Here is a 16,726-nt window from a genome sequence, read left to right on the forward strand (position 1 = left end):
TCAACCTTCACTCTGTGTGTTTCCAGAGGGAGCTCTCCCCTTGTCCTTATATCACGGCATCTGTCTTCTCTTGACCCCTTCACCAACGCCTTTAACCACAAACTATACTTCCATCCGCTTAGTCGTCTGCTTCTCTAACACTATATCTTAGCTATCATCTTATCTAAACCTTCTTCTTCTTTTTTGGCATCTTGACTTACATCTATCGTGAACTGGCTGTGTTTTCTGCGTATCAAAAAAAGACCATCTCCCGTTCAGCCATGGCGGGCGGTGATTCACCAGAGAGCTCTCTTGTCAGTCAAGCTAACAAGAGAATCCAGGAGTATCATGCTGAAGGAGAGAGAATCAACGAGGCTGTGAAGGTGGGCAGAGTCATCTTTGATACCTTCAACCAGATCAGTGAGAGAAGTGGTGGACTTGAGAAGAGCATCTGGGCTTCTGAAAACCACGTCTACTCTCTTTCTGAGCCTGTCCTCAACCAAGGCAAAAACAAAACACCAACAGCCAACAAGGAGAAGGAGAAGGGCAACGAGCAGGTAAGTAGATGTCTTCTCGATCTTATAGTTATATATCAGGAATAAAAAAATAGGGGGAGAGAGAGAGAGAGAGAGACGAAGCTGACTTGTGATAAGACTCCGTTGAAGAACAAAACTACCACAAAACAGCAACCAAAGGCCGGTTCTAACAAGCCAAAGATGGAGAAGAAGACTGACTCTGTTGCCGTCAATTTTGACGATACCGAGGCCTTCATCGGAGCCCTTGAGAAGATTCGTTTGGGCGGCAAGGTCCTGAAAACTGGTCAAGTCACCAAGTCTACCCCTGTTGAGGGTGAGTTCATATTGCTTGTTTCATTTATATTAACTGCCTAACAATATCATGCTCTCACAGACAAGGGGAACCACAATCCTGCTGATACTCCAAAGCCCGCGGTCGAAGATGTCAAATGCCCACCAACCGAGGAGAAGACCATCACTCCTGTTGAGGAAGAAGATCGCGAGCATATGGTCACTTTTAAGACCTGGGGAACTCCGGCCGAGCGTCCCACGTCCAGTAAGCCCATATATACGCGTATCTTCATTCACATATCACTAACATCTTCATATTCAGCTGCTGCACCGCGTCGTATCATCCTGACTGGTATCCCAGTTTCCCTCCGTGGCCAGTCTCGCATCCTCTCCCTAGTCCACGGGGGGAGAGTCGAGTCGATTGCTGTACATCCGGCTAGCCAGGCTGCTGAAATCCGCTTCTGTGACGCCGCTGACTGCAAGGCGTTCTATGACAAGCACCCTAACGGGATCGATGTTGACCACAACGGCAGCCGTGGAACAGTGTTTGTAGATATCGGCAAGGACGTCGATATTGTCAGCTCCCGTTTGGTCGAATGTTTGGATATCGGTGCAACTCGTGTTGTGCGTGCTATTGGAGCTCCTCTGGACGTCAGCATTGCTCAGCTTGTCGAGCTTATTGACTCAAAGAAATGGCAGCTCGAGAAGATCATTGACTCCTATGAAGCGTCAGCCGTAAGCCAACCCTTTTCTTTAATACTGACTCTAATATATATGTGCCTGGTGACGCGGACATTAACAGCTTTTTGGGGACTAGAAAATTCGCACTGTCGTGTTTCGATTCTGCTCCATCGACTCTGCCGTACGCTTCCGCTCGTGCCTCATCCGCATGGACAACTGGGACCAGGCTAATGTTCAGTTCGGTACTGACCCGTAAGTTGAGCTCTCAGTTTCCTGCGTCAAGCCGTTAGTCTAATGTGAATCTCTTTAGATGCGAAGCTGCCACTGGTATCCACTGGGACTAGATGCATCCACATCTACAGCTTCATGCTCATTCTAGGATCAATGCTTTTTTAGGAGAATTTAATTACTACGAACAAAGGACAGGACATGATATGGTGGGAATGTTTTTCAAGGGGGTGGATGATGAACTAAGGCTAGAGAGTAGCTGCAAGCCAAACCTGTAGTTAATATCAAGGCATAATCAAGGTACATCCGATAAACGGACATGGAGTGTTTCCCTCGCTCTCCGGAAGGCGTAGCAACCCTTCTCACTTCAGATCCATCAAATATAACTCGCTCAAAGAATCAAAAACCCTCTCGGCACTATCTTTCTAGCCACGCAATTCCAATTTCCATTCTTGGTTGGTACATTCAAACATGGTACCCTTCTCATCGGCCTTATAATCGCCGTTCACTGAAGCCGTCCGTGTCTTACTCCAGGGATTAAGAGCTGAATCTGCATCCCTCAGGCCGTGTGTACCAGGGTCTTGTTTGAATATAAATAAAAAAAAAGGAGAAACCAGCATGGGAACGCCCTTCTATAGATTACAGAGCTAAAAGCGAAGATATACCACCGCTGGTCGAGATCATGCTATACCGGCCAAAAAAATGCCAACAAGTCCAGGAATCAAAAAGTTATCCTGCCTTTCGAGTGCATTTCGAGGCCGGCCCTTGCCCTTTCGATAGAATTCAATAGAAGACGGAGTAAGTATTTCAAGACTAACTGCTGGTTATGTGCTTTTATGTTGGCCATGATCTTGGTCTGTCTCCCCATCCATCCGAAGCCGCCCTTTTACCCCCATGCCCTGCAGCTGCAGTAAATTAATAACTCGCAGTTATTCTTAAAGCCAACTTCTAAGGCTGGTCGTTACGGGGACGCAGACATCACTTCGCATCGACAGAGTACCAGACTCGACTAACAGCGGCGCATAGAAGGAATAACCAAAAGCAGGAAATGAGAAGTAGAAAAAAAAAAAAAAGAAATATCATCCAGTCAGCAACATAATTTAGCACGGGACAACTGCATAATTGTCACGGAGGCCTCCGGAATGATTGGTATGTAGGTACTTTGAAACGGTTAAAATGTAAATCACCATCCCGAACATACGTATAACCAAGAGCAAACGGGAGAGGGAAAAATCAAAAGGGCAAGGGGTCGAAATACCACTAACGAGGAGATATTTTCAGCTTTCTCATTTGTGGATAATCCGCGCTTCATACATAACTAGAGAACTGCAGTCCCATAGGACGCAGTAAGTCTTATGCAGCTGCCTCTCAACCATGGGAAGGGTAACTATTTGGGATTGATTTAATTCGGCCAGGTGGTACAGCGGTGCATGGTCCTCTTTTGGCGCATATACCATCGGCTTATATATACTATACATAGTATATGAGGACATGAACTTCTACATCTGGTCACGATACGCTCCACAGTACCGATACGTGGCATAGCTCCTGTCCAAGGAGAAGAAAATGGTGTTCCATGGGCGAAGCGGCGTAGCAAAAGCCTAGAACAATGGCATGAAGAATCGTACATAGTACGGCCCCCCATACAAAAAGAAAATTGATCCATCTACCTCGAGACGCGGAGAAGGAGGACAAGCGGCATTGCATGTGTTTCACGGTCTCATGTTGTGCTTAATATTACCATGGAGCTAAGGTCAGCTAGCGTGGGTGAGGCGCACATGGATAAGGTCGGGGATTGGGTCATAATAACAAGCGCTTGGATATGTCTGCGTTATGGACAATGCCTCTAACGCAAGGCTGGCGCGTGCATCTGTGCTTGTATGGAAAGGTAAATAAAAACAAGGCTTATTCGTTTCTTTCTTTCTTTTTCCCTTCTTTCTTCTTCGCATGACATTCCATTGAACTGTATCGGAACTTGAGTTTCATTAAACGCGATGCAACATGCAAACAGTTGGTAAATCCGTACGAAATGCCCTCTGCGTTATCATATTCGGTGTTAGATATCTCGGAAGCAGCCGGGCAATCGTCCTGATAACCACGCATACAGTCCCTAGTACGCCGCACCTGCAATGCACTTCCTGGGTCTGCCCGCTTATAGATGGAGTTCTTTAAGGCCAACGAGAAGGCGGCACTCGAGAGGGCGAAGGGAAAGGGCGGGGCCTGGAGGCGCAAGAACATTATCCTCAGCCATTTCCGCAGTCTTCTTGTTGGAGTTGTCGACCCACAGGCCTCAAGAGGTGAACAGACAGGATAGGGTAGCCTTGCAGCGAGAATCAGCCCCATGGGCCCCTTTCTCCCGAGAACCAAGGAAATCTCGAGAAAAGGGAATAAGAGCCTCCCCTTAGGAAGGTGGTAGCATCTACTATGCGCCTGAGGTAGTATATGTATTAGCTCGCAATGGTAGGTAGGGGTTAAGTAGCCAATCCGAGTAGATATTCCAGACTAGGTGCCAGCCGTTTCCACAACTGCATATCTGATAACCCTGCAATGAAGCGTTGCAGCCAGGGAAGCCAAACTGACTAATGTTTCTATACCATCAGGCATTCTGTTCATCCGATGAGAAAGACGACGGTTGAAGGTGGATAGAGCATCGGTCAGTTTGAGGTTAGGTTTGAAATAAAAGCATATATGCCAAATCCAACACGGCTTCTACCAGAGTGAAAGATGAGACCTGAGAACAGGGGAGAGTGACTCAACAGACACAGGTATCGAGCTGCTTGAATTCAATAATAGAGTTTTCAGAGTCACCGACGTATGCAAGAACGCTGCTCTTCAAAATTGCTGGTCATGGTAGGTCGAATTCATTGCGCAGGGCAGGGAATCAGCCCACAACCGACAAGGTGAAGCGAGAAGGAGACGAAACAGACCGTCATGACGAGGATCTCAAGCTGCAAAATGGCTCCTTGGGATCAGCGATTGCAGACCTATATTGTGCGGCTTCTCAGCCTTCATTGGTTCAGAACAAAGGTAGCAGGCAGGGAATAATGGGCAAGCATGTGAGAAAGCATAGGTTTCCACGAGTTGCAGGATACCGATATATTAACCTAAGCGGTTATGTGGACCTATTGCAGAAAACTGTCGACATAGTAGCATCGTAAGCTGGCTGGAACAGCGCCAGGGGCTCCTCTTTTTTCTTGGACCAAGGGCAAATCATCTTCACATCTCGGGAGCTGCATCGACCTGCATAGGCTGATCAGCTGCCACGTCCACCCTATCATGCTTCTGTGCTGATACCATAGGCCAGCGCAGGTAGTAGGAGGGTACAGACAGAGCTCCCTTGGGCGTGAACGAATGGCGTATTGCCCAAATCGAGGGCGGCCATGGTGGGATCTGCACAAGTTGGTTGAATATGTAATATACGGGCGGTTTTGATGCAAGCCAACTTTCAGAATCAGTAATCAACTATCGATTATGCCCATTCTAGAACAGGATGGGCATTTTTTTTCCCCTGGGGTGATTTGAACCACCCAATCCGTGCATTGGATGACAGGCGCGGCGGGCGGGCAAGCGGGCAGCTTGAACCCTCATCCCGAGCCGTTGATCCTAAAGTAGATCAACAACTGGTCCGTTAGTTGCTTTTTTTATTTCCTTTTGTTTTCCTAGACATTTACATATTATTAGAATACTTTTTTTTTTTTTTTTTTTGAAATAAGAGAGAGCATGGAGGGCAGGATGGGTCGTTTACGCGGCCGCCGAGAACAGGCCAGTCTGCAAGGATATCAGAACACGGGAGGAGGCGAGTATATATAAAAAGAAGCACCGGAAGAAGACGTAGAATTCGAAAGACAGCGGGAGGGATAGACGGAGCAGAAGTGCGGATTAGGCATGGTGAATATGAGAGGGCCCTTCTTCAGCTCTTCACTTAAAGGCAAGGTAGGCCTGCTATGATATTGAGGAGTTGTAGCCTGGGTAAACCTGGTCGGCTGTGCGTCTCTCGCCCTTTGTTCCCCTTCACGCCTTCCACTCGGTTGACTGCCGTGATGCCTTTCCAGTATGTCTGGACATCTCACGCCCTTCCCACGACGACTCGAACGACATCGTCCTCTATCTCAAACATCACATCATCATCAAAGATCGTTTTCGTTCCTCAATTTTATATAAGCAGTAACCTTGACGTAAGAGAACAAACCTGCAAAGAGTAATCATGGCATCTTTTATCAAACGCCCGATAAGGCATAATTCTTGCGGCGCAGCAACGAGTTCCAGGTATATAAAAGCTAAAGGAGACAGGGTCAATGGAGCCAGTAGTGTCGACCTATCGAGGTCTTTGGTTGGTTTTCCATATCCTGCATATACATAATCCGTATGGAAACATGAACATCTTGGAGATGCAAAAATACGAAAGAGCAAACGGCTCCCGTCTTGAACCTCAACCAGCCCAGCACAGACGGTGGCGGGCTACTAAAAAGAGGGATAATCGAAAAAAAAAAAGTTTGGTCGAAACCCAATTAGCGCTCAACCTCGAGCTTCCGTGATATGACAAAACGGACCTGGCAAGGTTTCCGCCCATTGATCCACAGTAGACGGCGATGTGGAGGACAAACAAGCCCACAAGTCACTCCGCCCTGCGCTCGACTTGCGTCTCTGACGATATGGTGAAAAAAAAAAACTTCTTCCGTAACGGATACGTGAGGGAGGAGAAACTCCTCGGAAGGGCGGAGGGTTTCTCCAGTTTCAAGACCTTGGCTTAGACTTGTGCATAAAAAACCGTGCAGCGTCCGACCTGTCAACAACCCCGGACCAAGGGAGAAGGCCCATAACGCAAAGCAGACGAACAGCCGCCGAGATTGATGCCCAAAGGGCACTGCACCAGGCCAATCAGTCGATTAGGTCGATATCACATGACCTCCATGCGCTGCGAGATATTGTCATTAGATCCCGTTTCGAAAGAGTTGGGCTTGGACGGGAGTGCGCCCAGGCCAATGATGGATCAAGCTTAAATGTTGGCTTCTCTCCTTCATGAGATTCGGGGAAGACAGGAGATCCAGGGGGTTGTCTTTCGATGCTCCCCGTTCTCCCCAGTGAAACAGGCAACGAGACCCTGTCCATGATCGCTAAGCGCTAACTATTAACCTTTTTTTATGTCAGTCAGTCTTATGTCAAACTCTCCCAACATCGGTAAGTTGTGATCCCTGAACGCCGAATAGTTTCCTTACTTATTATACATACATACGTATATATATATTTATATATATGCTGACCCAGCAAGATGGGAAGACTTTTTTTTTCATTTCCCTTTTCGGGCTAAGATGAGAGAGGATAGAAAAGAGAAAACTTGGCCGGTCACGGTAATACCGGTGTACGGTACCATTCCGAGTACAGTATCAGTATTATCAGTCTGATATCGGTAATATTTGCATACACTCATAATGTACAGAGAACTCTTCTACACCACATATACACATACTCTGAACATCAGCGACGAGCCTGAAAACTTGCCAGAGAAATGGAGCACCGATTATGAGGGGGGGAAAAAGAAAGCCGAGGTGCCATAAAAAAATTGAAGCAAGGATGAGGTTTACCTGCACATTCCTTGCCCGCCTCGTACGATGCATCTGATTACCAAATGAGGCAGAGAATCTTCACGGAACATTATTACCAAGTACACATCGTACGAGGTTCTCTAATACGAGGTAAGAAAAGAGGACTAGAGAAAAAGAAAAGAAAAGGGAGGATGAGCCATTTCTTCAGGGCTAATCGCGCGGTTGACCCCTGCGTATTCCATGATACATACATGTATACATATGTAAGTCCATCCATACATAGCACATACAGAGCGAGAGAACAAGGGAGGGAAGATGGGGACATCCTTCTTCTGCCTCCAGCTAAGCGTCTTGCAGTAGCGTCTTGCTTTTTGCATCTCTCCTGACTGGCCAGAAGGTCCCAGAGCAGCGGTTCGGCCTGGTCAAGCTCCATCAAGGGTCTTATATCCAATCAGGGGCCTTTTTCCGACTTCATTCAAATGTTGGTTTTTTCGCCTGCTCTTCATCCTCCCATCTCGCCTCGCCTGGATGGTGTTTTTTTTTTTTATCTTTCGTCAGGCTGATAAGATTCTTCATCTCCTGCATTGATACGAGAAGTTCTTCAGGAGAGCATCTTCTACGCGAGTTTAACCACACTCCAGTTATACATATTATAGTCAAACGGAGTTGTCATGATAGTAGATGCCTAAGACAACAACCTCCATTTGGCATGTTTCCTCCGTTTTGACGGAGAAGGTTCGTTGCGCAGGGCCATATTAACGGCAGTGCTAAGGACCAGTTACTATGTATGGCTTAACTATCCATTCCCCTGTTCGGGGTTAGGTTATGGATGTCCCCAGCAGCGCCATTATCACCATTTCCCCTGTTCTCCCCACCCAACTCACATCACAATACATATATATTATACTATGTCAGAAAAGACTTGGCCCGTGATTATACTCTATACTCCGGGCCTTGTTCCATCTCCTGGTCCCCTCTCCCTTTTCTTCCCCCTTGCCCTGTAGACGGGTGGTGTGGGTTTTGTCAGGGAGCTCGGTTCATCCGATCGTTTCTCCAGAGGGACCCTCTTTTCTCTCTCTCTCTCTCTCCACAATCCTCAACTTGCACAACGCATTTTTACCAGCCTGGAGCACTCAGCCGTATATTCCCTCTCGACTCTCTTGCCTCTGCTAAGCCGGATGCCCAAGATAGCTGGTGATTCGTTCCTTTGTTATGGAAAGCCAAAAAGAAAACGGTTCATTCGGTCGAGAGAAGCTGGTCATTCCAGGAATATTGGTATACTTGCCTTTATCAACGCCTCTTTCTTGGACTTTCAAGTATGTATCTGTACTTCATTTACCTTTCTTCTACTTGTTTCTTTTTCCTTTTTTTGATTTATAAGATTTCTTGAGTTCTTCAGGGGTTCTTTTTTTTAAGTCTCCCCCTTTTCACTAATATCCGACAGTTCCGACGCTTTCTTTCACAAGATCTCGCGATAGCACCCGATCAATAGAGGTTACTTGACGATGCAAATCCAACCATCGCGTTTGTTCCTCGCCATTTAGCCTTTTCTCTTATGAGAAAACTCCTTCTCTTGAGACAGATAAATACCACCTTGACACCGACACAGTGGTTTGGGCATATATATCAAGACATTGCCACATATTTTTATCCCTCTTCCCTTTCCGTTTGTTCGATTCCGTCTCCGTTTGCCTGGTCTGACATCGAACGGCCCTCCTCGGCCCTTCAAGGGGGGACAGGGTAAAAGGTATATGAAAAATCCAACATTTGTCTCATGGATATCATTCATTCATTCATCTATTTGTTTTATTTCCATCGCTATCCACCCCACGACCATATGCCATTGATCGGGTCTCTTCGGACCTCGTCTGGCTTCTGATTTTTCTTTCTTTCTGGCCTCCGTGTGCCGACTCTGGCGTTTGGATGCCCTTGATAATCTATATTCCCCGACGGGAGGCTTATGATCGACATGCTATATTCATGGTTAGCTCTTCAAGCTGCTTCAGCACATGCGCACAAGCAGATCAGACGTGAAGATGATTTTCTGCCCTCTCGCTCGGATCTCTGCTTCATTTCAAGGCATCCCAGATTGCTTCATGATCATACGCCCCTCCTCTACGCCCAAAAGGGTATATCTTGCATGCCTTTTTTTTCATTCTCGGGCATGACCTCGTACTTTTTTGTTACTGTGTATACACACTATTCGTCATCCTGTAAGCGTGTATACAGCTGGGCTTTTGTTAAATCTCCATAACCTGCACATGCCCGCCCCACAGATCAAGATCGATACTCCACAGTATTGGAAGTTGAAGTCGAAGAGAAGAGGTAAAAAAGAAAAAAAAGGCTCTTCAGTTGAGCCCCGTCCGCCAATTATTATGTCAGTAGCTCTCAACCCTAACTTGGATACACGAGACTATTGAAAGAGTTAAAGTTATGGAGCTGCTGGATACTTAGCCCGAGTGTCTATTACTCCATATAGTTAAAACAATGTCTTGAAGCCCAACCTCTTGCCTTTGTAGTTGAAGATATAGAATATACCCCGTATAAGGCTTGCCGGCACTGAGGAAAGGGATGGATCCAGCACATCAACTCACACGTGTTACATGTGCATGAAAGAAAGGAGTCGACGACAGGCATGAGCGATTTAAAATATGTTTGGCATAAAAACTCTACCATCAGGGCCAACGGTTAACACAGAGTCGGGTCAAGAACCCCGGGCATCACTGTATAATGAATAAGCCCACATACTCCATATGTACTTGCATAATTTTATATAAGACCAAAAAGTGTATACTGCTATTCCAGAGTGAATAAGCCTCATACGGAGTTCTCCGTACGTAAAATTTAACTCCCAACCTACCTACCATTATGTCAAAGCCTCCTATTCATAAACGCGCTACCTACCTGTAATCAAGCATCCGGACGGGACGCCCCGTTTTCCAGTTTATTCACCTCCAGTATCAGCCAGGATGGACCGCCTGCTCGTGTTGCACAAATCACGCCCAAGTACGACCACAGCGTGTCAGAATGGGAGGAAATGGGACACGGCAGTACAACTCGGTTAGACAACCCGCAGTAATGGGAGAGACAGCCCAGTTTAACCTTCGTTACATATAGCAAGGGGAAGAGAATACTGGAAGCGAGATGATGTAACGCTGCCAGGGTATTCAAATAACGTCGAATAACATCTTGTCCACAGCCAACATTGCCGAAATCTGCATAAAGGCGCAGAACATTCAGTCCAGAGTCATGATATCTCGAGAAATGCGCATGATGTTGTGTTTCACACTAATCTTCAGCAAAAGCTCGTAGCCGATCTGAATAGGCTAATCTAAGAAAACTTGCCTGGCGAATGGAGGCCTCCGAGATCGGTTTCTCTTCTGGTTTATTTTATTTATTTTTTTATTTTTGAGAAATAAAAAATCCTAGATGGCGAAGGAGCCAACAGTTCGTCTTTATCTGTGCTCTGATTTGCCTAAAACGCGAGAAATCCCTGGCTAAACCCATGGGGGCAAGAGGGTATATATGTAGCTTATATTATCCAACAGCCATTTCGGTCCGCCTATCGTTCGATCTCCTCTGTTGGCTCCCAGCGTCCAGACGAAGCAGGTCGACGCGGGCTTCCATCGAACTTCTAGATAATTGAAGTCGCAACTAGTCTTCGTAAACGCATCAAGGGGGGCAAAGAGATGCAGTTTTTCAACGTGAAGTTCGCTTTCGTATTCACGATTCCTGATCTGGAAAGGAAACTAGTCTGTATTGTATCGTATTGGTAAAATACCGTTAAATACTCTGTATTATTCAAGTATAAAAAATGAAAAGAAAAAAAAAAGAAATAAAAATCAAAAAGAAACCTCGTCGGGATATAATTTTTTATCAACGAACCTGCGCCGCGGCTTTCAACCAAGCATACTCATTGATGGAGACTGAAAAAAGGTTGCCAGTGGATCAGAGAAGCAGAAACTAGCAGGTTCATATTCTCTGTCCCATTTTTGCATACCGAGAGATGGAGGGGGTTTGGTCTCTCTATTTCAGACGGTCATGCCGAGAGAATGAAGAAGAAGCGGCTACGAAGAGAGAGAGAGAGTAGGGCGCAAGATATATTGGATCCTTCAATATAATACCTTCTTCTCCCTACCATGGCCCTCTCTAGTACACGGAGCCGTCTGTTGACCCATACATAGGTTTTATATTGACACCCACTTTTGGAGGCTTCTTTTCCCTCTGCAGTCTTCCTTCTCTCCACCTTTTATAACTGACGGGCTAATTAGCTGGGACCTTGATTGTGCTGTGGATGCACAGGTATATGCCATGATCCCGTAATAATAATACTCAACTGCGTCTATGCATGCAAGCATGGTCCAATCCATATATACGGAGTACCGACAAGGCTGCTACTGGGGCCCATGGCTCTCTATCTGCTGTCCCTACCCTCACACACATATCCTGCCTGTTTGTTTCTCCTCCAGGTGTGATATTTTCAAAAAAAGAAAAAGAAAAGAAAGCATCCGTCCCTCTTTACGGTTCCCTGACTCAGTTCCCTTGTCTGTTGCTGTCCCGCTGTCTCCATTGCCCTTCTTTTGTATCCTGGTCCTCCCTGGTCTAGAATTCAACTGGCATATTCTCTACACTGGATGGCCGAGTTGCCAGATTTATACGCATGAAGTTGGCTCTCATTGACAACTCATTAGTGACTGTGCATCTACTCACCGTATTATCAGAGCAGTACGCCCTCCACGTTTCTTGCCGCGTCCTCTTCTTGCTTTTCTCTTTCCTAGTTCATTGCTTTTTTTTTTTTTTTTTTTCAATTACTGCATTTGCCCCCCCTTAGGCGCCAGGCATCGCTGCTCCCCGCCTCCCCCTATCCTATGGTTGCCTTGATATTCCCAGAAGACTGGTACCGCCTACTCGCAGCCTTGTCAAAAATCAGCGAGAAGAAGAGGTAATAAATGCGAAGAAATAATACCGGAGCAAGTCTGTCCCACTTTTTATTTTTTTCAATCAGTCGCTAAGAAGTTATTACGGAAAATTCCGTTTCGGTACCTTGCCTCAGGGATCGACTTTACACATATATATGGTTTTTTTTTCTCCCTTGACCACTCTGGCTCAGCTCCGCTATACCCCCCAGGAAACTTTCTTTAACATATAAGTACTATATACTTCCTCATCGAGATATACTTTTCAAAAGCTGTCCTTGAGGTGCAAGTGACTACAATACCAAACTGGCGGGATCAAGACTGCATACATAAAGGGCACAGGGTCCCTTTTCATAAAAAGGGGAAGAAAGGTTAGATATCGGGAGAGCACCACGGAACCCTCTATAACAAAGAATACCACCTACCAATACCCTGAAGAAAAGGCGAAAACAGGAGGAAGAAGATAAAAGTGGAGGCGATATTACAACATCTCTTCTTCTCTTATCCTATTTGGCCCAACTGCTGCTGTTACATCACAAAACCGTCGGTGGAGTGGGCAACACACAAAGATACGCCGCTCCACGTTTGAGGAACATTTCCCAACTTATAGAAGGCGTCAGAGGATCTTCTTTGAGCAACCAACGCTTCCTCTACTTCATATTTTTCCTTGCCCATTTTACGCAAAACATCCTGCATTCAAACAACCACGGGTGTGGCTCATCAACGTGGCTGTGGTAACCGTTTCCTCTACCCCTCTCTACCAACAGCAGAAAGAAGAGCAGTACCTTCAAGAGGGTTGCATTTCGCAAAAAGACCCGGAAACCCACGTTTCGGTTGCGTAACCGGTCTCTCGGGCGTCTATCGCAAAAGTGATTAGGCACACTTATCTCCGCGCCCACCATTATTAGCCCGCATCCAACTTGCAAAATTGCATAAATTCCCTTGATTGGAACCCTCGCCCACCTACCCACTCTTTCAGCCTGTTCTTCCTTCTTATACACCTCTATCCCACCACCCTCTCATCCTCTTCATTCTTTGCATCCCCTAAGAGTGCAACATACCTACTATACTTGATACTTGGTTCACCCTCCCCGAGAAGGAGATTGTTGAACGCCCCCTTTTTTTCAACATGGAGTCGACAAGATACGGTTTACCATCCCCAAGATCACCGACAGAGTCGTCAAAACGTATCGCTATTGACACACTGCTCAATCCAACGAGCAGTGTCAGTGCATCAGCGTATAGCCCGCGCTGTGTACCTCGGTCTCTACACGAATCGGCAACGTATATGGACTATCCAGACCGCCGTGAGAGATACTCCAGTGGATCCTCGACTACTATTAGTAGCACCTGTTCAACGCCTATAAAAGCATCATTTCAGGGCTACAACCAAACCCATTTTCACCCGATTCACTATCTAAACACCGGTTTTGGTTCCTACGATGGACGACCAGAGCCCACATCTGCAATCTCCGACAGCTATCATTTCACCCATCACCATCACCATCATCACCACAGCACAGGGCACAGCAACGTCAACGGCCTTAATAAGGGCCCTGTATCACCCACTTCCTCCCCAAGGCCCTACAGAAGGGAACGTTTCCCTTCCGTATCCAGCGGAACGTCATCTGCTGCGGTCCCAGAACGCCGTCGACCACCGCGCCCAAAGTACGATGAAGAAGAGATGTACTTCATTTGGTACCATCGAGTTGACCTAGGCCAGGAGTGGAAACAAGTTCGTGAATGTTTCAATGCTCAGTTTCCAAACCGTCAACGGACTGGCTTCCAAGGAATTCAGTGCAAGTATTACCGCTTCATAAAGGAAAAGAACTGCCCCACCTTACGAGAACAGCGGAGAAAGCGGAGTGCAGCAGCAGCTTCCTCCACGGCTGGCGGTGATACCGGTAGTGACTCTGAAGGCAGAGAGAAAGGTCAAAGCTATAGCGGGTCCAATTGCCGTTTCAACGACGAGGGACCAGCCTATGGAGTGGTTCGCTGGACGGGCACCCGTTTCCCTTGGATGAAGCAGTAAGAGAGAGTGTGTACCCCCCCTTTTTTTTGGCTGTGCCTGTTGGGGCTATTGAGAACTTGAATCTCTTCGCCCTTCCCTTTTGTCGTTGGCGGTTGGATCCAATATAATGATGCTACGCGTGAAATGACTTATGCCTTAATGATAATCTTTCCTTTCTTGGGTAAGCTAAGGGAACAAATAACTCGACACACTCACGGTCGTTCTCTCGCAAAGCACCCCTTATCCTTCTTTTTATCCTTCTTTTTATCCTTCTTTTTATCCTTTATATATACCCTTTTATTACCCCCTATACTACATCATGTCACGAGAGGAAAAGAGAAAAGTTCTCAGAATCTGGCATGTAAATAAGTGCTCCTGGCGGGACACGCAAGACCCGATATCCCCTTCGTACACTTCTTGTTTATTATTATTCTACCTTCTGTCTCAGTGTTCTCCAACGCTTCAGTTTCAGCCTTTCTTACATTATTTTACGTGGTTTCATAATTACCCATCGGCTTGGTTGTTATCACTGCATAGGCTACGCTTATAACCCCTTATTCGCAATATGACGAAGCAAGCTGTCAACCCACCTTGATGATTGCCATACGTCTCCAAGCTTGAATCCTGGGGGTTCTCATCTCGTTTCCTTTATATGTAACACCTTCTCTACCTTCTTCCTTTGCTTTTTATTATCTCTTACTGGCTTGTAGGCGGGATGGGGCGGGCAATGGGATTTGGTAACTACTTGAGGGTGCCGGCTATAAAAATGATAACCACATTGTATTAACTAGCTTGAATAAAAAAAAAAAAAAAAATACATTAACAGTATCGATATCCGCCTTACCACCGACACACGCATAAAGGAAAATAGATTTATGCACGAAATACCCTTCCTCGCGGTAACAGTCAGTGGCCATCGATGGGTCAAACGGTTATCCTTAATTATTTTATGCGTGTAGTTGCTATTCTTATCTCAGCCAGCGTGTATAATGGCTGTGGAATGCTTGTCTGACGAAGCGCATACATATTTGACATGTATTTGGGCGTATCTAGGACAAGATATTTATGCGCTCTGCTAATCAACGCAAACCGCCAACTGAGGTTGGGTTGCGTTCTTCTCTACAACCCAAAAACTAGTTATTGAAGGTATCTATGAATGATTAAATGTCCCCCTCTTAACTTGGTGCCGATTTATATCTTCCTGCTCGATGTTGTGAGCCGCCAGAATCATTGCTGATTGACATGCTAGCAATCTTTCCGCATCTCAAGTGGATCAGCCTGATGCCGTTGAGAATTGCCTCCAGGTCTTGGCCATGACAGACAGATATTATGGCTTGGGACACAACCCAACACTGGATTTCTCAGCAATAAAGCCATCATCACCAGGTACGACAGTCGATCGGCGCTGATTGTCGGTCTTGAGGCCGAGCAAAGTGAACAAGTGGCCTTGCTGATAAATGTTGCCCGGTGCCACGGACGAAGGTCGGACCTTTTTGAGGAAGCATCGGACGAAACCTGAGATTAATCGCAGTTTCTCACGGACGCGTCACATTAGGGAGCTCCAAGGGCAAGCCTTCGGTTTATTATGAAGACAAGGAAGCTGGGCGTAGGGATTGGGGTATATAAAGCGACATCATTCCCACCAGATGATAGAAAATGGAACTACCAAATCAGCGAAACACCCACATTACAAACACCAAAACACCCAATTCCGCAAAGAATCCAGCAATCATGTCTACTATTAAGCCACTGAAACTATATGGAGGCACTTTCCCAGCCAACCCGTTCAAGGTTGCTCTTGTCCTCGAAGAGCTCGGGCTCCCTTATGAGACCGAGCAGGTCTCTGTAGCGGAAAGAAAACAAGCACCGTTTACCAAAATCAACCCCAACGGCCGTACCCCTGCCCTTTATGACCCAAACACCGACTTGAAAATCTGGGAATCAGGTGCAATCGTCAGTTATCTTGTTGACAAGTACGACAAAGACCATAAAATCGGCTTCCCTCGAGACAGCAACGAATACTACCTTGCAAACCAATGGCTTCACTTCCAAATGTCTGGGCAAGGCCCTTACTTCGGCCAGTATTTCTGGTTTCTATCGTATCACCCTGAGAAGGTCCCAAGTGCGGTAGACCGGTATTACAATGAGATCAATCGCGTGACGACTGTCTTGGAAAAATGGCTTGCTGGCAGCGAGGACGGTGGTGATGGCAAAGGTCCACGGAGCTATATTATGGGTGAGAAGTGCACCTATGTGGACCTGGCGCTTCTCCCGTGGCAGATCTTCCCCACTAAGGTGGTATGGAAGGGTAAACTTGACCCTGAGACTGAATTCCCGAATATGATGGCTTGGATGAAGCGGATAGAGGCTCGCCCTTCCCTTGCACGCTTGCTTAAGGAGTTCTATGCTGAAGCTGACCCGCTCATTAAAGCTGCTGAGGAGAATATGGCGAAGGCTAGAGAGGAGGAGAATCAGTAGCTAATATGGTTATTATGTGTATGTAGCTAGTTGGATGTTTTTCGAAGCAGAAATCTATTAGTGGTTTAGATTACCTGCTAACGA

General features: G+C 46.4%; 6 protein-coding genes across 6 annotated transcripts; 4 read left to right on the forward strand and 2 right to left on the reverse strand.

Moving 5' to 3' along the window:
- Nucleotides 1-260: 260 nt before the first annotated feature.
- On the forward strand, nucleotides 261-1,810 carry MCYG_03525 (conserved hypothetical protein; the record flags this gene model as incomplete). The annotated part of the gene is made up of 6 exons (XM_002847973.1): nucleotides 261-536; nucleotides 633-828; nucleotides 889-1,050; nucleotides 1,108-1,520; nucleotides 1,603-1,718; nucleotides 1,777-1,810. 6 exons carry the CDS (start codon nucleotides 261-263, stop codon nucleotides 1,808-1,810), a joined length of 1,197 nt encoding a protein of 398 aa, XP_002848019.1.
- Nucleotides 1,811-3,695: 1,885 nt separating this feature from the next.
- MCYG_03526 (uncharacterized protein) lies at nucleotides 3,696-4,852 on the forward strand (the record flags this gene model as incomplete). The annotated part of the gene is made up of 2 exons (XM_002847974.1): nucleotides 3,696-3,807; nucleotides 4,488-4,852. 2 exons carry the CDS (start codon nucleotides 3,696-3,698, stop codon nucleotides 4,850-4,852), a joined length of 477 nt encoding a protein of 158 aa, XP_002848020.1.
- Nucleotides 4,853-10,734: 5,882 nt separating this feature from the next.
- Nucleotides 10,735-11,550, reverse strand: MCYG_03527 (uncharacterized protein; the record flags this gene model as incomplete). The annotated part of the gene is made up of 4 exons (XM_002847975.1): nucleotides 10,735-10,986; nucleotides 11,123-11,163; nucleotides 11,238-11,263; nucleotides 11,516-11,550. The coding sequence occupies 4 exons, from the start codon at nucleotides 11,548-11,550 to the stop codon at nucleotides 10,735-10,737; spliced, it is 354 nt and encodes a 117-aa protein (XP_002848021.1).
- Nucleotides 11,551-12,681: 1,131 nt separating this feature from the next.
- MCYG_03528 (uncharacterized protein) lies at nucleotides 12,682-13,194 on the reverse strand (the record flags this gene model as incomplete). The annotated part of the gene is made up of 3 exons (XM_002847976.1): nucleotides 12,682-12,781; nucleotides 12,808-13,123; nucleotides 13,155-13,194. The coding sequence occupies 3 exons, from the start codon at nucleotides 13,192-13,194 to the stop codon at nucleotides 12,682-12,684; spliced, it is 456 nt and encodes a 151-aa protein (XP_002848022.1).
- Nucleotides 13,195-13,282: 88 nt separating this feature from the next.
- Nucleotides 13,283-14,185, forward strand: MCYG_03529 (conserved hypothetical protein; the record flags this gene model as incomplete). Its single annotated transcript, XM_002847977.1, has 2 exons — nucleotides 13,283-13,888; nucleotides 13,913-14,185. 2 exons carry the CDS (start codon nucleotides 13,283-13,285, stop codon nucleotides 14,183-14,185), a joined length of 879 nt encoding a protein of 292 aa, XP_002848023.1.
- Nucleotides 14,186-15,895: 1,710 nt separating this feature from the next.
- Nucleotides 15,896-16,642, forward strand: MCYG_03530 (glutathione transferase; the record flags this gene model as incomplete). The annotated part of the gene is made up of 1 exon (XM_002847978.1): nucleotides 15,896-16,642. The coding sequence occupies one exon, from the start codon at nucleotides 15,896-15,898 to the stop codon at nucleotides 16,640-16,642; it is 747 nt and encodes a 248-aa protein (XP_002848024.1).
- Nucleotides 16,643-16,726: the final 84 nt, after the last annotated feature.

This window comes from Microsporum canis, genomic scaffold (assembly GCF_000151145.1).
Source record: "Microsporum canis CBS 113480 supercont1.3 genomic scaffold, whole genome shotgun sequence".
NCBI classification, from domain to species: Eukaryota; Fungi; Ascomycota; class Eurotiomycetes; order Onygenales; family Arthrodermataceae; genus Microsporum; species Microsporum canis.